A 27,417-nucleotide genomic window follows, 5' to 3' on the forward strand; every position below is an offset into this window, starting at 1 on the left:
ATTCTTATTAATTTATATAATACATCGTGTTGTATGTGGATCGGATTAGATTGAACTGTTTACACGTGAATCGTGGAGAATTCGGACATCGTCGGTTCAGATAATTGAGGCTCTACAATATCGTAAATTAGTAGTAGGACTTTAATCGTGTTAAAATTATCGTAGGCGAAACGAAATCGCACCTTTCATGAATGTCGCTGAAAATCCAGCCTTCTGCACGGATACATCGCTAACGAACTTCACCAATAGTTTGTTCCCGGTGGATTTAATGTCTGGCGGTATTTTGTAGCCGCAATAAACCCCGATCAATGGGGAGTCGGGGTTATGACCGTCGCGGACCTCGACGTAGTCGTACACACAATTGTCGTGGTTCTCGATCTCGAAGGATTGAAACTTTAGAGCCACTTGGAAGTTCTCCGGCACAGACAACTTCCAGATGCACTCCTTGCTCGATTGGTACTCCTCCGGGTAATTTGGTGACTCTAAATGACCGGTGCCGTCGAGTTCAACCTCGCCGCCGCAAACGGCCTCGTAGCTCGCCGTGAAACCACGGTGCCCGCTCTGACGACTCGATGTCACGTACGTTACCAGCATTCTACTTCCAGTGGACACGATGGGTTCGTGGATCTTCCCGCTCCCACAGAATCGACCTGCATCATTATCGAAGCCAATGTTAGTCAATGCAGGACTTACCGAGCTCGATCGCGTAAGACAGTTTCTCTTCAATGGAATAACTTTTAAATATGCGAGGGGGTGCAGGGTGGCTACACTCAATATGAAACACTTGATTTTAACCCTTTGCAGTCGGAGCTATTTTAACTCGAATATTAAACATTTCTTCCGACCTAGAATAATTTCATTGCACATGATTTTTTAATTTTATGGATATGAAATTGTTATAATACCTCACACAATACTTAAATGTGTAGTAATTGATTAGATACCAAGATATTTAATAAAGTAAACAATATTGTGAATGAAATGGTACTGCAATTTTTAATGGTGACTTTAAAGCACCACTCGAGTACTACAGGGTTAATACGAGAACAACCGAACCCGTACAAACTACAGGTTTTGATTTTGTTTATTGTACAATTGAATGGAAAACTCGTGCAATTGCAGTTAAAGACCTTTTAATTTGCACCTAATAATTTTGTAGTTCCTATACAACATTATTTTCAACTCCCATTTTTACACACTTCTGATCTAATAACCTGGCAATATTACTTATTCTAGCTAATTAAATCGAAAACCACTTTTTCTTTAATACATTTCGTATTTCTATAAACGAAAACTATTCTTAATAATCGAGAAATATGTGGACGTTGTGTCATATTTTTTGAGGAAATATTTATCCTAGCAATATATTTACTATCGATGGTTATAATAATGGTAAAAATAATTTTGAAGTTAATGACCGAATACCGAAAATATTGGAGGCGCGCATTGTTTATTAAAAATCAAAAAACAAAATCGTTCTTGTGGAGATAACAGTTCAAAATAGTTTGATTGATCGCGGTTTTAATATTTATTAATTACAGATAAAAATTTAATTCAATCAATTCGATTAAGCTTTAATTTTTTAGGAAGTAATCAGGAAGTAATCTGTAATTTCTCGGAACGACGAAGGATTTATCGAATGCAATACTAATTATTTTCTACCTTCTTTTGGAAATGATAATTGTTTTATCGAAACATTTCATATTGCAAAGAATAACATCGCCATTCGGTGTTTTTTTATTTGCGTTTGTTTTTGTGTACCTACTTTATAAATATATAAATTTCCATAAGTACAATTCATGCTTTTTAAAACTTTATGTTCGTAAAGCATTTTATGTTATGAATCAAGCTATGAACTATTTTTAAAAATTTGATTTATTTCCATTATTACCATATATTATTAGATCTTCTCAGACCGTAATAAATCTGAAAAATACTTAATTTACTGTATTTTATATTTTTTTATTTAAAGCATTATTGTAGATCTATTCAGACCGCAAGAATTCTAAAAAAATACTTGATTTTCTTTCATTTAAAATATGATTAGATGAACTAGATCTTGTTATATCTTAAGAGTTTATACTTAAAAGTTTATACAGTCTTATAATATTCAAACCGGCAATGAAAGTGAAATATGCATACGAACGGAATAATTCAGTACTGAAGGACTTAAACGCTTTCTGAAATCGTCCACCTATTAATATTCACGAAAGAAACAACGCGCATGACAACTTAACGAAGAAATAAGGAGATTACTGTTGGAATCGCTGTTGACCTTTCCTTATGGATACACATATCAAACAGGCAATTTTTATCCATTAACTACCAATGCGCATGATAGTAGAAATACGTTTCCTACATTGCCTGTAGAAGCGGCTGAAAAAAGGTCGCCGATGTTATTTCCTCACCGAGAACGATTGCAATATTCGCGATACAGCCACCGCCGTGATATAACGGGACTCGGGGATGAATGTAAATTCTGCCCTATGTTTATGGCTCCGTTATCACGCGTTATTCAGCTTACCGAGAACGTTGCTCTTGTACCAATACCCATCCCTAATCTCCAGATAGTCGCTGCGACAAAAATTGCTCTTAAATATGTCCAACGATGTGATATTCAATACGATCCGTTCACCGTGGGTCGCTGTGATTCGCCATTCGCATCGTTCACCCTCAATCGCCGGTGAACTATTCGGATGTGTTGGGGACCCGAAGGAACCGCTGTTTTCTTGAAACGTTCTGCCGCATTCTAGAGATAAAAGTGTGCATTCATCAGACTGATTATAACATAAAAATTTAATGATTTAATCTGTGGATGGTGGACACTTTCGATGATTTCATAGCAATTATAGTATAGTCACATGCGATACTCCATACCAGAAGCGTATATCGGTGAGAACGACGCGTTCCAATTGAAGTAATAATTCTACTTTGCTATATAGGGGAAGGCTATACATATATTTTTTAAGAATATCCTTTTTGTTCCCATAAAAGACAATAGTTAGATCCATTCAAGTCGTTAGGTGTAGAAATTAATTTTCTCCAATTATCTTCACACAATCTATTCGAATTTAATTTTTTGCCTACTGTTTCACGATTTAGACGCATCATCGTAACAATAAATGAAATATTAAAGTCTTTGACCATAATCTTATAAACAGCTTTATGCAAAATGAAAATTTTTGTTTTAGAAAGTACGATAACGTTAATTACAGTTTACGTGTAATGAATTATACAATTCTTTCTAATTCCAATTTTGTAATTCTTTCACTGGCGAGGATATTTTTACAGCCTTATCTTTCTCCTGGATGTTATCATCCTAAAGGAAACCTCTCTACCGTTACGTCATGACTCATTAGTAATATAATGAAAACAGCAATGTGATTGTAAGGAAAGATTTTCTCCGTGTATTGCATGAAGAATTTTCCAGTTAATTAGCTTTTGTACGGTTTCCAACTGTGTCTTTAAAAACGTCAGAATAATATGATATAATAATGAAATGGAGATGTACTTATACATTATAAAAGAATCTTCCGGCTTTTCCTATCCGCAATTTTTGAGTTTCTGCAAATTAAAACTCAGAATTTTAAAGAGAAAAAAATGGTAGAATACGGATATGTTTTCTAAAATTTTGTCACACTTGAATTGGAGCATAAATTTGCAACACAAAAATATTTTTAATATTTTTGCATTACAAAATGACATTTGCGTATAAAATGGTAAATTACTTAACAAGAACTTTTGCGATGATGATTAAATAAATGAAAATGTGTCTATGTTTAATAGTCACCCTGATATAAATTGTTTTGTTAAGATAATTTTTGTATCTTTCAAACAATTTCGAAAATAAAAATCTCGTTTATTTCTTTCGTTGAGCAACGAAACATAATGATGATGTACACTTACTGTGGCATTTGTAGAGAAGATTGGTTTGTGCGATGTCCCCTTCGCTGAGCCGAAGTCTCTGTCCAATCTCAGGACGTTTCTTCCCGTCCCTTTCCATAGGAAGAATTGTGTCTAAATACGTGCCTCTCGAAAACGTATTCTTCGCGTAGTGCATGATCGAGTCGTAATCGTACGGTAAGCCAAGAGAATTCACTTCCTCTTCCGTGAGTTTATTGAAATTGTACTCCTGACCTATGACGAAATTGTTTCATTTAATTTCTAGTAGACGCAAGAAAGTACAATATTAATACTAAACTTACCGAGCACTTAAATCAATTAAAATGTTTCATCTGATAAAAATGACAAGGCTCTATTTATTTAGATATTGTGCAATTTTTGTAAGCAACGTCATCGTTTCAATAATTATAAAATTAAAAATCAAGGCCGGTTATTTGACCGGCAGTGGTAGGTTTAGTGTTAAAGAACATTCAGGTTTTTTAATTTGACACTGCATAGCGTTTGACTTGGAGCATAAGGAACTTTAAAAACAAATTAAAAAATTCATAACTCGCTTGAAAGAAGAATAGTATATGTATAGTATACTATGTTGTAGTCAAACTGCGGACGTTTATGCAAAATAAAAATCTTCTGCATTGATTGTGGAGTGCATCAAAAAGAACATTACAATATTCTTAACTTGTTCTCATCTTTTACTGTTTTATATTTCACCCAAGCAATTTCTTCATAAATGCATAAAAATCTGCAGTGTAATTATAGTATACAATTATACTATACTATATCCAGGGCCGTCCTAAAGGCGGCCATGGGCTACTAACAATAATACCCCTCTTCAGCGAGAGCGAGATGATCGGTGAAGTTTTATAAAAGATTCAGAACAAGAAAAAGTCGATATATTACCAATAAATAAATAAACATATAAAACAAACATACAAAATTGCCGCCTCAAAATGCTGACACAACCCGGAGCCATAGTCCATTCAGCCCTGAGGTTGGGGTGGCCCTGACTATACCCACAGTATAGGTTTGTTCTCAGTTCTCAAGATAAAATTGCGCTTAAGCATAAGCCATAGATAGAGGTATGCGAGAACCCGAAAATGGCGAAAATGACGGGTCGGTATCCCCGGTATATTCGAGAACCCGTCTCGATTCTCGCACACCTCTGATCATAGAAAATAGTCAGACTTAGGCCGTGGTCACAGTGGCTCCAATATCGGCCGAATCGTCCGACATCGGATCCACTGCGTGATCGCACCCTTACGCACAAAACCTGACGTAAAACTATTTCGTGTTCCGAACCAATGTGTGACGTTCGAGCCAAGTGGATTTCGATTATCTGAGGCAAGCTGGCCGTGTCAACCGACCGTTTGACGTTAAATCATAGAGATCTCGGTCAAGTCAACTAACAGGTTCCGGCTCCTGGCTGAGCGTGGCGTAGTCGAGAGCAAAGAAACAAAAGCGATCGATTCCGTCGAGTGTCCAACTTCTAACGGCAAAGCGTTCGACAGTGTCGATCGTTTCCGTTGCACAACGGGAACATACGTCAGAGGAACGTAGCTCTCTCGATTGTTGCAGCACCGACTGTTCTTCGGGGCTGTGTAGCCCTGGCGCGGCGCGGCGCGAGTGTTATTCGAACGTTGGCGGCAGATCGCTGTGTGCAGTGTGCCGTTCAATGTTCAATCGCTATCGGATTATTGAAATGGCCGAAACGGAGGCCTTAAACGGAACCGCGACAGCCGCACATGCAAATTGCGGGTTCGTGACGTTCCGTCAGAGAGGGGGGTCGTCGGCTCAAGGCATAATTTCAGGGGGGCAAACAGATGGCGTTGGATCGGGCCGGGCTCGCTAATTAAATAGCTCGTTACCGTTCCCCGTTATTAGTATCCATTAATCGAACCGTGATCACGGTATCCAGAAACACTGTCATCCAGCGTATAAATATTAGAACAGCGGCCCCGGTTAGTTGTCATCGTTAATGATGGGTGAGATTTGCGCGATACCTTCGGCAAATTGGTCCATTAATCTAAAACGGAAACCTAGCCGGCGTGAAAGCAAACGTACAAACGGCTCCGGTTAGAAACCTGCGTTTAGGAACCTCCTCACGTTCAACAAATATCGATAGTACTTAACGTTGTCGAAGAGCACGGCTGACTTATTGGCTATGAGTGTCCGGTCCACTGAAACGATCCTGTATGCACACCGACAGATGCATCATGCACGTATAGACACGCTACCGTCCGTACCTATTTGGACATCCTTCGCATAAAATATGAAATACATGCGTGTTTCGGTCAAATAATCGTCCGTGCAGCATTGCTGCGCACTGACATGTACAGATTACACACGAGCTGGACGAATGGCATGCTCGGTGGGTGCTCAAATTATTATGGTTTTTGATATGAATGTATGTTTTCACACTAAGTCAATGAATTCTTTAATGGAAACCTAGTTGGTGTAAATTCTTTTTATTATTCCATGCATGATCCTGCACCTTGCCATGAAGTAAAACCACAGTATAGCAATCCTTCAATTTTACATCGTACCAATGATACAAAAATCTCTTTATCATTTCAAGAAGAGTTTAGGTGTCTATGGACGGTAGTATACATACATGAATACTACAGTTTTCGAAAATACACTATGAAGATCTATCGACTAAAAAGAGTCTATACGGATAGTCTATACAGACAGTAAGTCACTAGCAGGTGAATTCATAGTAGGATACCGTTAATTGATATACAGTATAAGAGTCGAGCTACCATCAAGAATAAAAATCAGTAAAGGATATGTTCGAGTCTTAATACTCGATAACAACGATTTAAGACTCTAGTAGGATCCACTTTCTCGGAAAGTTGTGCGCGTTCCAAATGTTCGCAAAACTTTATAGATCCCAGGTGTTTTGAAACTTGTGAGAATCTTGATTCTCATGAAAGTCCTAAGACTATCAAAGGTGCCTTACAAATAGTGTCCGAGATTATCAAAGGGACGTCGAGGATTTGCAGATCTTGATTGATATTGGGAGTTTAACATTTTGAGAGTTTACTCGTTTAAGTCTGCTGAACCCAACATATGTATCGAATCGAGACTCTGTATCGAGCCTCCTAAATTCTAGATGTTCGGAATTCAGTTTCCTGGGTCTAGAATGCTCTGTATTGAGTCTGTAGTGCACAAATACTGTTGGATCCACCGTATATGTAATTTTATGTAACTACAGTTTCCTGTTATACATATATAAATTTCTGATTCAGTGCACCCTATTATCGTATAATACAAAATTTAATTGGTGTATTTTATCGTTGAAACTAGATAAATAGGAGCTGCTTTTTCCAAATATATTTCGGGATGTCTTTTAGTTCTAAGCGTGGTTCTAAGTCACTTGCAATCATATGTGTTTGAGAAATGGCATTTGATAATTACATCAACTAAAACAATTGAAAGACACAAGAGTAGGCTATGAAGTAGGTTGTTTTGCCTAACGTATGAACAGTTTATCCTTTTCCCATGCTCTTGTTCTACAAGTTGCAAAAGAGTGATCGAGAATTTCACTCACCGGACATGATGTTGTCACGAATAATCTGCACATGACGGTCTCGATCGGGTCTGGTATGTTCGTGCCAAAAGCCAACGACGTGTCCCAATTCGTGGACAACTATTCCGAACTTATCGCAATTTTTTCCGATACTTATAGCTTGCGGCCCGTTTCCTCTTTTCCCGACGAACGAGCAGCACCTGGAACACGTGCATATCGAACCAAATCAACCCAGCTGCCGAAGCATCATACATAAACATTACTAATGTTTGTTACTAGAACTATGTCAAAATTCCGATTGAACTTTCGCGATTATCTTCGTTAAAGAATCATTCTTATCACCCTCATCTATAATAGCTAATAAAATTTGACTCTGAATGTTTGGGTAGCTTCCATATTACGTACGCCCATGCTTTCTCCAGAATTTTACTAACGAACAATTAATTTAACGGTAAACATCTTTTGATGCAAAAGTAAGATACTTTTCAACGTTCCTTTACAGACTGCTCTTATCATAGTATATCATAGTATATATGATAAAAAATTAACTTATTGAATAATTATCCATAAGTGTATCATTACAACTTCTCAATTTGGCGAGTCCCGTCGTTTTTGTGTTAACACTTGCACTTCGAACTTTTATTCTAGGCAATTCCTTATTAGTTTAAGTGTTTTATTTAAAATGTACTTCAAAAGACAATTCCTTGATTGGTACTAATTTGAAATAATTATTTTACCAATTCTAGCGAAATCAGTTAAACACATCTATGTATATTGCTTATCTAACGGGTTAACATATTGGCGATATGTAGACGACACACTCTTGATCCATGTTTAAAACTAAATTGATGTTTTAATACAGCCGGATAAATCAAATTTTATTAGTATTTGTAAAACCTAGGATGAATAAACGAAGTAACCGTCGCGATAAACTTTGATCGTACAGTCTCAGTTTTACCAACTAAATTGACTTTACGAGCTTTTTTAAGATGACAGCGCGGCAGTGAACGCGTTAATGAAAGAAAAATTGCGAAAGCGTCAAGTTCTACGGTTTTCGCACCGAAGTTGCGCGACATCGGCAAACAAGGGAGGGTTTCGTTCAATTGATAGATCATCTCCAGCGAGTGCCAGTTCCCATTAGTTTCTATCTTCCATGTACATTTCCTCCCCTCTCGCGTCCGGGGCCAAATTTACAGCCACGCGTTGGCAAACTCACCCGCACGGCCTCTCCGTGAACAGTATATAATTAGGATGCTCCGCGGGGACCCTCTCGACGAATTTCACGCAAGTGAAATTCTCCCAGTGCCTCATGGCTTGTTTGAATAGCGCTTTATGCGCCCCGGAAAAATTGCCATCGATCTCGTACGGTATCACGCCGTGATCCCAGACACGCTCCTTCCGGGCTGTGGCGGCTCTTCTAGTCCTGCTCGAGAAACCGTGTCTCATGGTTCCGCGCTTGTTCGCCAGGTACTTCGCCTTGTGCTCCACCTCGTAGAACTCGATTGATCGGAGCCGTCGGTCGTGCAACGATACCACTTCGTCGGAATTGTCGCCGAAGTCGGGCCTGACCTCTGGGAGCTTGCGGCGACGATGCCTCCTTCTCGAGGATCTGCGAACAAACAAACAATCCGTGTTAGACAGGTGAACACATTGCAATCTCCCTTTTATTAGGTTGTCCGGCAAGTTCGTGTCGATTTTCGGTAGACGGCCATGTCTGAATATATCAGGATTGAAAACAAATGTCTGGTAAACACGTTCTGAAAGGTTATATTTCAGTCATCTTTGGGAAAATGGTTTTTGTCATTAAATATGGAAGAGAACAAAGTGCACTATATGTGTGTAGGTAGTGCTTCATGCTTTTTTTTTACCGGCAAGGCAACACTGCCACAGAGTATAGTAATAACAATAATTTATTCTCTTTTCCATACTTTACATAAAGTTCGCTTTCAAACATTACACGATATTCTTATCCAACAGAAAGTCGAAGAATATGTTTGGTTAACAATATTTTTAGAAAATTACCAAAAATATCAATTACTTAAAGATACATTGACCAATAGAATAAACTTTCGTACATAGGTTACGTTTCTCTATAAATTTGATAACATGGTAAATAATTTCACTGTTTGTATATTTTTGATACTATATAATTAGTAGACTGTGGATTTTGTATACATATGTGACACTAAAATGAGTAAGTCAAATACAAAATTGAACGACGTAATCGTATTAAACAAGTTATTGATATTGTTACATTATTTTCGATTGTTTAAGCTCGTTCAGACAGAAAGTATCATTTTATCTAACTTCTGAAATATCATTTTGTTCCGACTTGGACAAATTTTGCATAAAATCCACAGTTTAATAATTAGCATACATTATGGAACACTTTGTACCGCAGATATTAACTATATAAAATCCTCCAGCGTTCCAATCTGCGGCACACAACAAAAAGTTACGAGACCACTGGTAAAAAGATTTTACAATTAAATTAAACTTTGACCGCCGGACAAGCTACTACCCTCTACCCTCCCTGTTTCATCGTAATTTCATAACCGAGTTACGGTCCGCTCTTCTAATATTTCTCATCGAAACATAGTTACGAGCAGGTATGAAAAAAAAGTTCCAAGTTATTTTCCCCCTTACCCCGTTCCGGTTTCTCTTTACGATCTGTAACGTTATTTACGCGACGCGAAAAGGGTTGAACTGTTCTTCTTTCGGCCCCGCTCCTCTCCTCTCCCCTTTTTTTATCGCACGGCGGAAAAAGAAGAGAACGGGGGTCCCGTTTGAAAAAGAAAGTCCTACCCCGGAAAATTTACTCGCCAACGACATCGAAGCGTTCAACACGAGCTCGTTAAAAGACTGGAAAGACTTGTCAAACCGGAAAATTTACGAGGGCGAGGGTAACCATCAAATGTTTAATGTTGTCCGGAATATACTGACCGGACCTCGTTAAGGGAGAGCAGCATACCCTCTTATTAATATGCTATTAACGTAATATTGAATATTACTATCGAAGTTTCTGGTTCGCCAGTGCTCCCTTGCCCATTATTGTCGTGTAAATAGCAATTTGAACGGTACGTCCCGTTGGTATCGGATCGTAAAATGATCAGACGTTCCAACGGATAATCAACATTGGTCATTGTTGTTGACTAAGTAAATAGCGGACAGATAACCATCGGTACAGTTGACCGAACCAGCCGCCGAGTTCCGAACTCGAATTCCGACAAAATAGTTTATCGCGGACACGAGAATCGATGCGAAGACCCCTGCTTGCCGTTCCCCGCGAATTATTATCAGAACTGTGGACAGTTTCTCGGACAGGATTGATCTTTGCAGACAGGCGGGGTACACTCATTTTCAGCATTTTATGTAACAACGCATTAATAAACGCGTTATTTTCCTTAAACATAGTAGCTGAAGCTTTTGATCCATGTGACCTAGCATGAATTTGGACGACATTGTGCTGTGCTTAACGAAGTCGTCACACAAGAGACCATCAGACTACAGGGCAAACAATATAGGGTTCCATCTAGAAAAATTAAATTGAGTTCACCTAGGCCCACTTAGAATGCCGACGTATGCTCTAGAATATTAGAAGATGTCCTCTTCGGAACAGGAGTTCGGATGTTTAAGGGTTCAGGGCATTTCGACGAAAACTTGATCACGTAGATTCAGATTGAAATCAACTTTATTTCATAGTCTAATTTTTATATTACAAGGTGTCTCAACTGAAGGAGGCCACCTAAATATCTCCTCTATTTTTAATGACACAAAAAATATTTATGGCATAATTTAAATGGTATCGAAGAAGGAATATCATAGAAGAACAATTTCTTTTGTCCGGTTATTTTTTAAGTTTTTTCAAGGTCATCGTTATTTTTTATCGGGAAAACTTTTTTTTTATTCCATCTTATAGCGGCTGAAAAGATACCTTTCAATATGCTTAAGTCATTAACAAGATGGAATAAACAAAAATAAGTTTTCCCGATGAAAAATAACGATGATCTTGAAAAAACTATGAAAAAATAACCGGGCAAAAAAATTGTTCTGCTATGATATTCCTCCTTCGATACCATTTAAATTATGCCAAAAATATTTTTTTTGTGCCATTAAAAATAAAGGAGTTATTTAAGTGGCCTCCTTCAGCTGAGACACCCTGTATATTTACATTATTTTCGAGAAACGAGGGTGACCTTCGGTTTGTTAAATGGAACATTATATATTTTTGAATGTCACATGGAAACGTGGGTCAAGTAGAACTCATTCATATGTAACACAATGACTTCCAAGGTCATACAAGGTCAAAAATAAGAGAAGCATTGTATTCACTAGTACGTTGCGACTACAAAGTGTGAACAACCTGACAAGTGTTATCTAAAAGTTATATCTTAATTAAATAAGTTACTGAATGTAGTGACCAACTAGGTATTATATTATAAGTCAATTAAAAGAGAGTTATAAAATACTTCAATCTTACACGTTTATTTACAGTTTTCAGGGACGAACAGAGCAACTGGTCAGTAATAGAAATTGAGTCGCAAATAAATACAGCTGTCTCAATAAAATTTTACTTGCGACAGATTTGCTTGATTCGAAATCATAGTGTCCATGTTATTCGTTTTTCAAGGTACCATAAAACGCATATGCGTGCACCGTCAGTACCGAGGGGGTTAAAAACACCGGCCCGGAGCATCAGCAACATTTGTTCGAAGCGGATCAATGAAGTCTGCCGATTTCATGGAGTGGTGGGATACTTTTATGACTAACGGTGGCCATCGAGACCAAGTAAATGCAGAATGCACGATCGTTTAGCCAGAAATAAATGCACCAGGAGACTCGTCCGAACGATCCGGTCTCAAAAACAGCTGTTCCCGGCGTAAAAATGCACGCGATACACTGCACTAAAAAGCGAGGTGTTGCGCGTGGATTTAATGCAAGGCAGTTCCATGCTTTTTTACGATATCGGACGGAATCGCTATGGCCGAAACTGAACCTATACGTACGATTTCCTTCTCTTTCCCTGCTTTTTCTCTACCCTTGCTGGGGAAAAAAGAGTAATAGATAACGGTCAATCGCCAGGTGTCAAGCGTCAAGTTTGATGAAACGATGAATATTCATGGAATGCATAATACCGCCGGCCCGGAAAAGTTCAAAGCTTTTTCGGTGACACAGTTCCTTCAAACAGCACCGAGAAGAAAATAATAAAAGTTCAGCAAAAGGTATAATACCCGAGCCATAAACATGAACGTCGTTGCAAGAAAAAGCAAGCTTTCTTCTGCCCAAGCTCGCCGCTGTTGACATAAATTATGTCTCACAATTTGTGGAAGTTCCAACTTTTTTGATGTACAAAGATAGAAGGTTGTTCGAAAAAGTTTTTCGAAACACTCTGAGATTGCTCAAGCTGTAATCTCGCGCTTACGTTTTTAGGCTTCCTTACAGTTCTAACCTCAAATATTGATTAGTATATTACATATCTGTAATATTTCAGAATTTTTTCCTGCGAATTCAGTTCTGAAAAGTTGCTTCATTCTATTGAAAGTTGAAAAAGTTTGAGGTAAACTTGTCGAAACGTTCCTTCCTCTCGGATTTTGATAAAATTGAGATATGTTGTCAAGGTCATAATTCTAAACAATTTTCCTATACATATAATAGTATAACTAGAAGATATTTTTGAGTTTTTGTGCTGTCTGAACTTTGGAAAAGTACGCGGGGTCTTCGGTGTTGTCTGATCAGTAGACTGCAGATTTTATGCATTTATGATAAAAATTGGCAGGTCTAATTTTTGACAGTAAAATAATTTGAAGAATTTAAATGTACTAATATATTATTTTCAACCTGTTAAACATATTCAGCAAGAAATTAAATATTTGTTTCATCCCAGCCTGTTGCGATTCAGGTAGAAAGTTTTTATTTTGCATAAAGATCCGCAGTTTACTGATCACTGAAGGATTAGTATACAAGTCAGCATTCATGCTGAAGCCTTTGAAAGCCCAGAATGACTCATCAGTGGAGCGATTTTAACACCATATAATTTTAGGTTTCAGGAACCTGGACATCTGTCCTATCGGATTTCACAACCCAAAGAATCCTTCGTATCGAATTCCATGATCCCCAGAGTTGACAGTAATGTGCCCTACATTCCAAGGGATCTATTTGTACTATTGGGTCACACGATCCTAGAGTTATCGTAAAATACTACACGGATAATTTCGGGATCGAAGGAAAGTAAGGTGAGAAGTATTACCAGGTGTCGGTGCTACAGAGGAGAGGTGCCAACTGTTTGGCGGTCGGCAGCGACGAGTATCAGCGACTTCAGGAAAGTCGGTAAAACCTAGCATTAGCGTCGAATAGTATCACATTATTTGCTCCGGGATCGTTATTATCGGACCATCATTTTTATCTGTGTTCTGGCTAACGGATGCTGGTGAGGTTCGGATCGATTATTTGAATCTAGTGAAGGTTTCAATCAAAATGTAATGTTTCGGGAAAATAAAGAAACATTTTATAGATTTTAATCGAGTAACCGTGTCGTACAGTTTAATGCATTTTTTATCTAAGCTTTCTTATATTATGCTGGCATAATTATCGTGGTAGATCCAGTTCATAAAGATAAGAACAATTTTCATAAATGTATGCACAGTGACTCACGTGATTGTCCAAACAACCCTTACATCAGAATAACTTTTTTTAAAGTGAAGTAGTGAAAATAATAGTGAAAAGATTAAAAGATTATAAGAGTATTAATATATTATTTTAAATAGCAGTTATGCACTCATTTTTATCATAAATGCATAAAAGACGTAGTCTACTCATAAATAAAGCTCCTGTTACTATTAGTCTTCGTATTACAATTCTGATTAGGCAGGGACATAATGACTAGACAAAATGGTACACTACTTCATGTACAAGGAATATGAATCTCAAGTAAAGTACGAAAAGACAACTATTCTTCTTCAGAAAAGGAAAAGTCTTGAAAGAGAGATGGACGGTGCTGAATGCATTTACTGTAGCCATTTGTACTGTGAATCTACAGAAGGACGGATTAGGTATTTAGAGTGTCAAGGTTGAGGTCACGCGCATAAGGAGTATATGATAACGAGAACGATGCTTATGCATATGACACATGTAGCCTTGCACTTCATCCTTCCTCACACATGATCATCATCACCGCATCTTGAATTGTTTATCGAAATTTTGTGTTTAACTTAGGCAATTCATTTTAGTGCATTTTATTAGGCAAATACTGATATTATTTCGTTTCATTTTCTCTTTTCCAGTCGCTACTAATTTTCATTCAAATCAGACTCGAATGTAAGTCTTTAATCTCTGAACGGTCTTATCGCAGACTTGAATCGTATAATAATCAACAAACGTACTAGACTACTCCGAAAGTATTACAAAATAGCACTTACATAATAATCAGCATGGTCGTGCATAAGATATCAAGCGTTGCTTCCAAAGAGTTCTAGTTTATTAAGAGGATTATTGGAACAAGGTCATATCTAGAGTACATTTAAGTGAACTTTCTTTCGTATTTGTGGCCCGAATTCAGCATCAAAGACATCTTTATCCATTCAGAATTATCCTGTACACATTATTTTTACGTGTTTAGTTATCAAAACCTATCTTGTTTATTATTTCCCAATTGAGTACAAGTGTTTAGTTATTAAATATAGAATTTTTGGAGAAGTGCAGTGTGTTTCCGATTAAGTTCATTAACTTCTGCTTCTTATTGTTTACTTTAAGAAAAGGTTTCCATAAAAACATAAAAATTGATTGGATAATTAGTTCATAGTTAATATCTCATGTGATGTAATAGACTCATGTGTTAATATCCTATAGTGGCTAATATTCGGATACTCTCTTTACAATAGAATAATTTTTTAGAATTATTTTTTATAATATAATTATATTTTTTATGATTGAACTAAACGACTTGAGATTTTTTTAAGAGTTTGATTAATTCTGAAAATTTCATTGTAATTTGTTAAGGTTGCCATGAGCTATTCAACAAATGCATTTCTTTGGGCATGTACTATTAAACAATAGGCTAAAAATTTGAATAGATACATTTTTCTTATTTTTATAAAATACTGTAAATTAAATTAATTAATATTTATCTGTGCTAATTAAACATATTCTGAAAATTTCGTCACAATCGGTCGACGTTGCAATGAGCTACAAACGTTTAAAGATGGGGAAAATTTCAATTTTTCACGATTTTCGGCCTGTAACTGCAATAAATCTAAGGATTCTTACATCTTTCAATGCCTGTCGTTTTTCCCCGCATCAACCGATTTTGATGAAACTTTCACAGTGCATATAATTGAGACAGATCTACAAAATGTACTTTTTAAATTTTCAATAAAGGCCCACATAAAAAAGTTGTAAAATGCAACTTTTAGTATTTTTTCTACAATTCCGAGCAATTGCAATTTTTGAAAAATTTTCTTTTTACATTCTGTAGTAAACTAATTGCTCTAATTTCCCAAAAAAGTTCAAATCGTATAGTACAATATTAAAAAAGTTATCATGAAAGTGGAGTGCCTAAACACTTATGAGCGGTAGTGCAGCTATGAAAATAGCGTTTCTATCTAGCGGTTTTGACTACTGGAAAACGTCGTGTTTGTATTATCGAGAAATGAGAAGGCGATTCCCGCACCCTTGCAATTCTGGAAAAAGGAGTCTACCTACCCCCTTAAAACTGACACTTCGCGAGCCCGTTCGAAAATCAAGTTACACATAGGTGCTCATGGCGTTAAAACTTCCCGAGTGACTCTTTCAGTCGGCGCGTATCCGCTAATTCAATCTCGTGCTAGTGCTGAATAAGAAAACGGTAAACCCGAAAGGAACATTTACGCTGGTCGGGTATCTAGCAGGCCGACGATGCGACGCGACGGGCTGTTCCGTGATACATATTCATACTTGTACGCGAAGCAAAATCACAAAAAGACGAAAACGCTGAACCAGGCCCGAAGACGACGGAGCATGGCAAGTGGGCTTGAAGGGGTATTCTCCTGTTTCATTTTCGAAAAATTGAATTAGTAAAATTATGATGTTTTATGTTTTATTAATCGGCTTCTATGATTTCTCAAAACTGTGTTAATCTCTTTTAAATTTCACGTGCATATGAAGTAGGTGTACCTTATTGTCCATACCAAAATAATATCAATATTTGCAATAATCTTCTTTTTAGCTTGAAACATTAAAATTTTTCTAATAAAAATAGTTTTCTGACTTCACTATATGTCGTGCAATTAAATTATGCAACTGCGACAATAACCATCCATAGATCATACAAATATACTACTAAAATTAGATTGTGGATTAAGCATTGTAGAAATCAATTATGTTAACCCTCCGACAACTGGGTCTATTTCGACCCAGAATATGAAAAACGTGAATCAATTAAGTACACATTTTAAAAAATGTGTGTAAATAAATCGGTGACTGTTTCTGAAAATAACACAGTTCCTTAAAATAAAAATTATTTACGTCAACTGCAACATACGGGGGAACCAAATAGGAATTTATATCTTATTAATGATTGTAATGTATTGAAAATAATGCATTGATATTCACAAAGTTGCAAACTTGTGCTCTGCCAAAAGGAGAAGCTTTAAAATCTTGTTTTACATAATAATCCCAAACAAAATTATTAGATTACATGATTGGTGGTTAGACGTTGGTTCACGATTGAAGTAGCTGTTGATGCTGAGGGACCCATTAAATATCCCTAACTATAGGCCATAGACTTACAAAAATTATGGAATAATCACCGGCAGATAACGTATTAATACATCACTCACCCATTTTCCTCGTAAATGCAACAAATCCGGTCAGAAGGTTAATCTTTCTATAGTTCCTAATGCATGTTGCATTACTAATATATAGCACTGTTGTTCATTTAATTACTTCGCCAGAAACTGAGTAATGGAATGATGATTTGATACTGTGGGTCAAAATAGACCGGACTCCGCTGTCCGATTATAAAATGTAGCGATTACGCGTATTCAGAGTCGCCAATGCATGTGCCACAATGCCACATGACTAGTCCGGCACTGGCAGAGAGAGGGTAACTATTTCCCGTCGATTCGAGTCAATTCCCCTGATGCGGTGACTCTGCGCACTGATTGGCAGAACAATCCGAAACTATAAGCAAAGTGTCGAGCCAAAGAAGCGGACACTGAAAAGAGCGTAGAAAGCGGTACGTTCATACAAGTCGTCGTTGAAACGGAATCGTATATTTGCAAACGACACCTATAACAACCCAACAGAGAGAGACAGAGAGAGAATGGAATAAACGGCAATTCTCCGGGTCGTTTTTCTCTCACTTCGCCGGGGGTTTTCTAACCGCGAATAGGCGTATATTCATTTCATAAGGAGAGCGGGCAAGGGGGTCAATCGTAAAGCATAAGCTGACCCGGTGGCGGTCTAGCACCGGGTGCGATCGTAAACCCGGGAAACCACAGGGGAACGGTAGCTGCGTCGTTAAAGAAAGACTTTCCTGCTCTCTCTCTTCATCGTCGTGTCTCCGGAGTTTTTCTCCGTCACCCGTGAATTTCTGCGATTTGCACGGTGTGGCGCGAGCCTCTCTCTCTCTCTCTCTCTCTTGCCTCTCTCTCTGTCTCTCGTTGGTTGACTGTGCGCCAGAGCAGCGCACCCTTAATGCAGCTACCGCTCGCGAGGCCCCGTTAATTAATTGTAATGCCGGCACCGATTCAGAAATGCGTAGAGCTTGACTGCTTGCCTGGTCGAGAGTCGCCGCTGGAAGGGTGGTTCACCCCTTGCGAGGGGGTGGCGCGGGAATAGAGAATCCGAGGAGAATTATGCCCCCGCGGTAATTAGTACTAATAAACGAGGGGCAGAACCGGCACACGCGTGAGCTCGTTCCGCGGCTTACTCCGATATGTTTACGCGTGGGAGCTGGAATAGGGGGTGAGGCAGAGAGAAGGGGGCGAGGGCGAAAGTATTTTTCAAAGTGTCACTCCCCTCGGCGCGCACCCCACATTTTTCCCAAGCCCCGCTCCAACGGCTCGTTTCTTGCCGCGGACTCGGTGTCACTTGTTCAGTCGGGTTTAAACGCGGAGACACAATAATAAATCGTGTCTCCGGTTTTTAAGGGCTCCAGCTTTTTCCTCGATACCTCTGTTTGCTCCTTTCCACGTGCCGTTAAGGGGGTCTTCTGATCTAGAGCGTCGTTTTGGAGGCCTTGTTCCGACATTTTTGTAGAGATCTGACGACTGTTCTGTATTCAAGTTTTGCATGCATACAGGGCTGTGGATGTTTGTAAACTCGAGCACGTTCTCTGTATTATTTTACCAACAGTTTCGAGAAACCACTGATCATGCCTGTCTGTGTTTGCGATAGTGGTGGTGGCACGAACTCCAGATTTTATGCATTTATGACAAAAATTGGTACGTACAATTAAAGCCGTGGATATGTTTAAAAAATTTAAGAACATCAACTTGCAGTTCCAGCTAAATAAAATAATTAAAAGGAGAAAGATATTATTTAGCTCCTGTGTGTGTCTTGCAATCGATGCAAACATTGTTTTATTTTGCATAACGATTCGCAGTCGTTTAGTAATCAGTTTTTTTCTTGCTACCTGTTGGTACTTCCTATTATTAGGACTACTATTAGTGATACATTCCTTGCTTTCGTACGATTCATTTAGTCAACTTATTTCAGAAGAAAATTATTTTAGAAGTTCTTGTTTTTCATTGTGTGTCATGTGGCACAGAATTGAATGAGTTCAAAGAACAACAAGTTATTAATCTCCGAAGAATGGTTTTGTTTTTCGACTCAGAAATTCAAATGGTTTATATATTCCTTCAATTTTATTTGAAGTCATTTTCGCGACACTAACCACTAACACTTTTTATCAACTCTCAAATGGCAGGGGTTGGATCCATTTCGACCCAGTGTTACAAACGTTCTATCTAAACTTTGCTTCTTTAGTAACTAGCTTACATATTAGGTATATTAGGTTCTACAATATACAATATATATTATTAGGTTCCACAAAAAGATCAACATGGATCAAAGAGAACTCGATTAAAAAATATGTAAAATATAAATGGTATGCAAGAATTTAAATTGATACAGATATCCCTGTAGAATCCTCGTGCAGTTTAAAACATGTTTTGCTTTGGAAAATTTCATACGCCACAGAGAATTACGAACCTCAGAATTTAGAATCACACTGTGCATTGCTGGAAATGTAGACACGTTTATCAAGTGAACATACTTAAGTACGCACAGTTAACTCATAGGTATGAGCTACGAGTTTCAGAAACTGCTTCTAAAACTATTAGTTTCAGATTAGAATAAAATACGTTACGTGATGCGCAATAATTTAATCACAAATCGACAAGTGATTCTAAAGTTTCGGTTAAGGATGAAAGTGCTCTGCGACGAAGTGATAATAGAACACTGTCGAGATCAACGATGTCGTATGCTTCGACAAATTTCTCCGTTTAAAGAATTATTGTTTCTCAGAGTACAATTGTTACTCTCGAAGATAGCATTTCACCGAGCTTAGAACTACGTTTGTCTAGGGTTTAGGGTTAATTGTTACGACAGCGGGAAGCATCTGGAGACTTCAGCGATACGTCTTACTTAAGACCACGTTTAACAATAAGTGCTGCAAGTAACAAAACACGGTCCATTGTTTCAACTGTAGCGGTCTTGTAGGGTACGACCGCGAAATGCAGTCCGAGATATAAAATGTAACGATAATCGAGCAATTCCCTCTAATCTCGGATCCCATTAAATCCCCATGTCGAAACTTTCAACCCTTTGCCGGTTCAGAGGTTTAACCAGGCCCGGTTGGCAGTGGAGCCATTGGTGGCCGATACTTTTATCGTAAAAACGGAACCAGCAGTAAAAGAAACTAATGCTTTGGCCACTAAGAACTTTATCGTCCACCATTCCTCCTCATTTATTAACGGAGGTCCGCTGTAACGTTTTAACGTATTAAAAAACCACATATTCAGAATTTCTAATATTTTTGAGAAATTTAAGAGCACCGAACACACTGAACATTCTGAATACTTGAACAGATGTACATAAACAGACTGCAGATTTATAATTATATAAAATTAATTAATATAATGTTTTTATACATACAATATTTTTGGATTAATCTATAAAAAAAATTATTGTTGAAAGTGGATTCAAAAATAAGCAAAAGAAAATTTATACACGAGCACATGAATGGTATTAAAGGTATTAAAAATGTAGCAATTTGGTCCTACATTTTCTAATTCCAATAATAAATTGCCGAGGTTTGAATTACTTTTATTTTTTCAATGGCAATAAAAAAGTTGAAATTTATATATATTAAACTACAGCTATAAGTATAATTTATCGAATGATTGTATTAAAATAAATTACAAATCTGTCGAGGATGATATGTATAAAGCAGATTAAGAATATTTTATGAAAAATGTTTCGTAACACAATTTGTTTGCAAAGTGCCGTTCGCCGCGAACAATTTATATTATTGAATTAATTAAATGACGTTTCAGCTGCCGGAATGTTCAAGCGGAATGATTATTGCCCGTGAATATATCAGGCACACGTTCGACGGAAGGGACTGCAATGCATAGATTTCGAGGTAACGCTGCATTTTCATTGATGACAAATGCTGCGTCCACGAGACCCTTTTATTCGGTCGCGTGTACGTGCAAACGTGAATTTCGTCACGAAGCATGACCACGATCGAAATGAATTTTATATTCCACCTCCATGAATGCGCAATGACGCGGTGCGTGTTCTTTAATGAATTTACGAACCGGCCATTTTCTAGTTATTCAACGCGACGACGAATGTTTATTCTGTTCCTTTGGTGACCGCGTGTTTTCTCGCGAATTTATTTTTTCAGTCGCATTTACTCATTATGAATACTTGTCACCAGAGTTGTATAATTTATTTGTGAATGTCAACGACACACACCGTACACTTAACGTTTAAGAAATTTTAATTGCGAGTGTAAGACGATTGTGAATCCATTTGACAATTTGTAAATGTATTTCATAATTTACGTCACATGTACATGTTTTAGTGAGACTGTAAATAACGCTTTCGTAGTTTATTTAATTCAGTGAAATTTCAGAAGCAAACCGTTTTCTATTTTTTATTTGGTTGCTTGTAGAACTTGTTTTGTTAACCGGTGTTCTAAAACATTTATTTTAAAAGAAGTGACTTCGACTATAGAAGTGAAACAAAGACAAACCTTTTTCTTTTAATATTTCTAATAGCTGAAGATTAGTGTAACAATATCTGAAAAAGTGTATTTAGTAGCCCTAACGTTAAAAGAATGAGAAAAGTTGTTCCTTTATGTAAAAGTTGAATAGTATCGTTCGATCAGTATCCTCAAATATTAAATTGATCGAAGGGGGATTTATTGGCGTTTGACTAACAAAACAGCTAATGTGAACGTCAGGATAATTCCCGGGATCAAACAAGAATGTGTTCCGCTTTAAAATTCATAGAGCGTCGTTCGAATACGGTCGCGGGCAAATTTGAAGCATGTAAATCCCATTAGATGCGATCTTAAGTTCATGGTGGAGATCACGTGACCCGATGCATGGTTGCGCCCTTTTCAAAATGTCATCCTTTTCTGTTCCGCGCGCGCAGCATTCACAGAACCGTTCGGATTCATTGGGGACCACGCACCATCAGTCGACTCGACGTGGATTTCAATCAAACGATCGCGAGACGCATAGATCATTCTATTAGCTTTGACGGGCGCTAGTTACCACCCCTTCGTATGTCGATCCATCTCCGAGCCGGTACGCACCCTCCTATAACCGCCAAGCAATAAACCACAATATAATATATCAGTGTCCTCACCAAACCGAAATAATCCTTCGAGTCCGTGGAAATTCAACGATTCACGATTTTTCATCAATCATTGATAATAAAAGGATCCCTGAGGGAGACCTTTTTATTGTGTTACGAATATTTCAATTCCCGTGTTAAACCATCCGGTCATAACTGTGTACCCATTTGGGGGTTTCGAGATAGAAATTTTTTTACGATCCTGATAAAAAATATGTTTAACCAAATTTAAAATATCTTTATCCTCGATGTTTAACTCATTCCCGATCGTTTTACCAATTATATAATCATATAATTTTTTTTACTAATACGTAATTTATTATATATTATATGTACATAACTTTTTTAAAATTACATCAGACCACTTGATCTTTCTTCGGATGTTAAAATAATTAGTTTACTCAATAATGTGGGGAAAAATTTTCTTGAAATTCCTCGGAATTGCAAAGAAAACATTGGAGCCCGCTTCGAATGAAATTTGCAGCATATGTGTGGCTAATACACGGGGTGTCCATTTGAAAACGTTCCAGCCGAATATTTCGAGAAGTATGAAAGATATTAAAAAAAGTGTAAAACCAAGGATTTCGAGGGGGAAAGAGGGGGACAGTGTCAGTTTTTTATTTGGGTGGCATTTTCAAGATCATTTGAAGGTCAACTTTAGTTTCTCAGATGGAAATCTGCGGGTACAAAAGTGCGCGGATAAAACAAAGTATCCTACGAAAATTGCTGGTTTTTTTTACGTAAGATCTTTACAATAAGATCCCATAATAAAAAATATAGGTTTCCATTTCCAAAAACAAAGTTGATCTTCAAATGACCTTGAAAACGCCACCCAAATAAAAAACTGATACTGCCCTCCTCTTTCCCACTCGAAATCCTTGGACACGTGTTTTACACTTTTTTAATACCTTTCATACTTTTCGAGATATTCAGCTGGAAAGTTTTCAAATGAACACCCTGTATAGATTATAGATCTTCGAAACGCATAATTTAAATTTTCATTACGGGTCCAATTAAAGAAGTAATAAAAAAATAAAGAAAAGGTTCGGTTTAGGTATATTTAACTTTTTATTTCGTTTTTTATAAAACCGGTCGTGTCAAATAAGGTAAAATTTTTCGGTTATGGAGAAGAAGGTTGTTGCTACCCTTGATAGAACTTCCACGATAGGAAAACGCATCGTGGATACACTGTTGCAGACGTCGCGTCGCGTCGGTGCATCGACGGTGAAACATAATCCGCCGCAATCGGACCTCTCGTTGTAATCATTTCGAAATTAATTAGTTATTCGTTCGTGCGCCGCCGGCCCCAGTTAATTATGCAATTAATGAAGAGTTGCTTCAAACTTTTGTAAACCGATAAAATCCTTTGGATCTCGATGTAATGCGCAAAAGCTGGAGGCGCATACGTATTATTTGTTTGTACCCCGGAAAGCGTTTGTAACCGTTTCAATCGTAATCATTATACGGGAACAATGGCATTGCTTCGACGTGTTTATTTTTTTCTTCGTGTTACACGGAATAAACGTGTGTTTACTAATTGATTAAATTATTATGTGTTTGGACGTTTGTTCATTAATTGGTATGTTTTACGAGAGGTATTTATACATTTTATACACGGGTTAATATTTCATTATGAGGGTAGCCGTCTTTCTAAATTTTTCTTAATCTTCTAATCTTTTCCTAATCTTGTAATTTTGCCATTGAATGTTTTATTTTTAATAGTTTCCCAGATAGCTGTAGGAGTGCCAATTTCCATAGAGTACTTTCATCCTCTTAGGGCTCATACGTATACGTTTTTTGGCACTAAAAGCTAATCAATATTTGTGAGTGATTGAAGGGCGAACTATTAGGCTGATTGATATAATTCTTTTTATATTTCGAAAGATACGTTTTTAAAGTAGAAAATATGTGACCGTGGCAAAATTCAGTTGAATGGCTTATTGCAAAATACATTTTATAATCGTCTACACTTAGAGGGTTACATATAATATGAGAGAATCTCTTTAAAAGAATTACGCCAATGGTAAAATTTTAACGAATGCCGTATTATCACAATTACAAAGGAACACGTGGAAAGAAAGAATAATTCTTTCCGGTGGAGAAAAATATAATTGAAAATATATGTTTAATGAGAATGTCGCTTAACACGGTCGTTACCGGTATCGCCAGATGAGGGAGCACCGGTTCTTCATTCCACGATCACAGACTACTAAATGTAATCATGCTTACTGATTTATTCTAGTAACGATTAATTGATTAACACTAAACCTACCACATCACCGGTCAAAATGACCGGTTCCAGATTTTTTATTTTACGATTATTCATATAATAAAAATGATTTCATAAGAAATGATTGCATAGATATCTTTAGTGGAGCACATATTACAATAGGAGCTGCACAAAGTCTAAATAAAATCAATCTTGTTGTTTTTATAAGGGAACATGTGTACCAGTGACTTTTAAGGCTCGGTAGGTTTAGTGTTAATGATTATGATTACTTTTTGTAATATATTACGAATGCGAACACAAAATAATCTATTACTGACCACCTCTGTGTTAATCACAGAAAAAATTATGCAATATTTTTGCAGACTTTTCAGTAGGTAGCATGTGCGAGAGTTAGAAATGTTTTCAGTTTTTTTTTGCGAAATTATCACAGTTTAAATATTGACAATCTGACGGGAACTGAAAAATGTAGTCTTGATATATTGATTGGATCCACCACCGTATGTCTCAAGCAGCAGATTTCTTTGATCGCTAGCATATTAAATGCGAAGCTGTCCGCAGTTAATAGAGCTTTCCGCGGCACCCGTGCGTGAGGTTTCGTTTTAATCGAGGTTCATTGAATCGCGCCTTAAATTCCTCTCCTTTCACACGTCCATTCGGTTGTCCAGGTGACAGACAACGGCCGCGATAACCCGGCGTCCCTGATAGCTCACGAGCAAAACAGTGGTCCGCAGAGAAGACAGGACAGGGAAGGTGCGGGGGGTGGGGGACGCAAGAACGAAAGTCACGGAGAACAGTGAAAAATGATGAGTTACGGCAACTGATCCACCGATTGAACCGCGTATTCGCTGAATACGAAATTTTCACCGCTCGATCTCGATAAATCACTCATCCTCCTTACCCCTTTTCCGTTCCATGCAACCTTTTCTCGCTTTTTACCACGGCACTCCCCTTCTCCCCTCCCCCGTCCACTTTGCTTGTTCACCTTTTTGCCTCTTCATTTCCAAGAAAGTTGAAACGAGAAAGGGAAAAAACAGAGAATGGCTGCGGGGACGGGGGATCGATAGGGTGAAGTTACCCCGTGGCACGATCGTTTTCAGGGATCCTTCAATGAAAAACGTTTAAGCCCCGATTAGATGGGACCTTTACTCCCCTTCACTTTTTCTACCCCCCACCCCCGTCTTGCCGGAATTAATGTGACTCGGTCGACATTTCCGTCCGTTGCTTAAAGCCGACTTAAATGTACAAGTTGCGAGATTTTCGAGGGACTCGGAAAAAGTTCACTGCGAGAGCTTGTTATCGCTAAGTAATTAATGTATTCCTCTTCTTCTTGTGCCCTCACTGGACCATCCGCGTTTAACAATTTTGCAGTAATTTGATACAGTCAAAGTCCTCCAAGGCAACAATAAGTTGTACATACCTATCTAATTAATAAAATCGGATGACATTATTTTGCTGACATTGCTTCGAGACTAACATTTACAGGGTAGGTTAACATTCAGAATTTGACACGCGAATAGCTGTTTTAATAACCCCTTGCGCTGGAATGACGCACGTCGAAAATTTATTTTCCCAGATTGTCAATTCCTTATGCCTTCATTTGCATTAATCCTGTGTTGTCTTTTTCGGACACTTCTAAAAGAACGATAACTTTTTAAATACTGGACTAGAAGTTAGAACAATTAGTTTATTACATGACGTGAAAATGAAATTTTGAGAAATTGCAATTGTTCAGAAATGCAGAAAAAATGTCTTTATGTGGACCTTGAAAATTTAAAAAATACGTTTTGTAGATTTGTGTCCAGTATACATATTCTGAAAATGTATATGAGACTATATACTTGAATACACTAAAATACAATAGAATACACTGGATTATACTAGATTATACTGGAATATACTAGAACATACTGGAATACATATACTGGACTACACTACAATATACTACAAGATATTTGAATACAATCACCCTGTACATAACGTAGTGATTCCATGAAATAAAATATATACAACGTGTAAAAAAAAGCATTCGCTGCACACTTCACGTTTGCTACAGAATTATATGGATGTAACTTAGACCGCATAAAATAAATTACGAAGTATAGGAGTAATACAGTTGCTGCTTTTTCTTTTTGGGGTGACCTGGCTCGAGGCGAGACACGAGCAGAAATTCCTTCAGATTCAAGGTTTAACCACGTCAAAGGTATCGGGACCAGGTTGATTCTCTTTAGAATTCTCCAGAGCTTCATCGGAGAATCACAGTACGATCGTGTTTCATGGTGTCGGATACACGACAGAAACGAGCGCTTTCGTAAGCGTGCTACAACCTAACAGGGAGAACCTATTGAAGTACTAAAGTATTGCAGAAAATTATGAAAGAAGGAAATATACATTTTATATCTTCATAGTGAACACATAAAATCTTAAATTCGTATAACATATAAAAGAAATTACAGAATGAAAATAAATAATTAGTATTTGTTTTATGAAACGACTTGGATGTTACTAAAATATCCTTAAAAGAGAAGTGAAACTTTCAACGATCTCTTATATATTTTTTAATATTGAAACGTATATATACGCAGGTATTTGTCATATAATAGGCAAATAAGAAAGCATGATACATCAAAGGAAAGCTATTTCGTATCTGTATTATGAAATAAATTGAAATGGTCTACTAAATTCCTTTCTAGCAGTGCATCAGAAAGTGATATAAAAACGATTTGCTTGGTATGTCATTTTGGGACTATGCAATTTTTTTGTAGAAAATATTATGCGACAGAAAGCAACGAGTTTCAACAGTTTAGTATTTTTAAGAAAGCTACGATAATTTTCCAATTTTATAAAAGACAATATACATATCTAAATCAGCCGAATCAAATGTTTTATCATAATAATCGTAATAATT

At 37.3% G+C, this 27,417-nt stretch overlaps 1 protein-coding gene and 1 long non-coding RNA gene across 3 annotated transcripts in view; one reads left to right on the plus strand and one right to left on the minus strand.

The window, feature by feature from the left end:
• The window catches only part of Tok (tolloid-like protein 1 tolkin), a 97,375-nt gene that overhangs the window by 6,532 nt on the left and 63,426 nt on the right, over window positions 1–27,417 (minus strand). For both annotated transcript variants that reach the window (XM_076421865.1, XM_076421866.1), the window contains exons 5-9: window positions 8,649–9,041; window positions 7,454–7,632; window positions 3,907–4,137; window positions 2,525–2,749; window positions 183–650 (exon numbers count right to left, since the gene is read on the minus strand). In XM_076421865.1, coding sequence (XP_076277980.1) covers window positions 183–650; window positions 2,525–2,749; window positions 3,907–4,137; window positions 7,454–7,632; window positions 8,649–9,041 — 1,496 coding nt within the window. The remainder of the gene's footprint in view (window positions 1–182; window positions 651–2,524; window positions 2,750–3,906; window positions 4,138–7,453; window positions 7,633–8,648; window positions 9,042–27,417) is intronic.
• Window positions 8,828–15,225, plus strand: LOC143207941 (uncharacterized). The gene is made up of 4 exons (XR_013008789.1): window positions 8,828–9,073; window positions 12,063–12,434; window positions 12,515–12,654; window positions 13,473–15,225. It is a non-coding gene; the product is annotated as an uncharacterized LOC143207941 (long non-coding RNA).

The sequence above is a fragment of the Lasioglossum baleicum genome, chromosome 4, assembly GCF_051020765.1.
Source record: "Lasioglossum baleicum chromosome 4, iyLasBale1, whole genome shotgun sequence".
In the NCBI taxonomy this organism is placed as follows: domain Eukaryota; kingdom Metazoa; phylum Arthropoda; class Insecta; order Hymenoptera; family Halictidae; genus Lasioglossum; species Lasioglossum baleicum.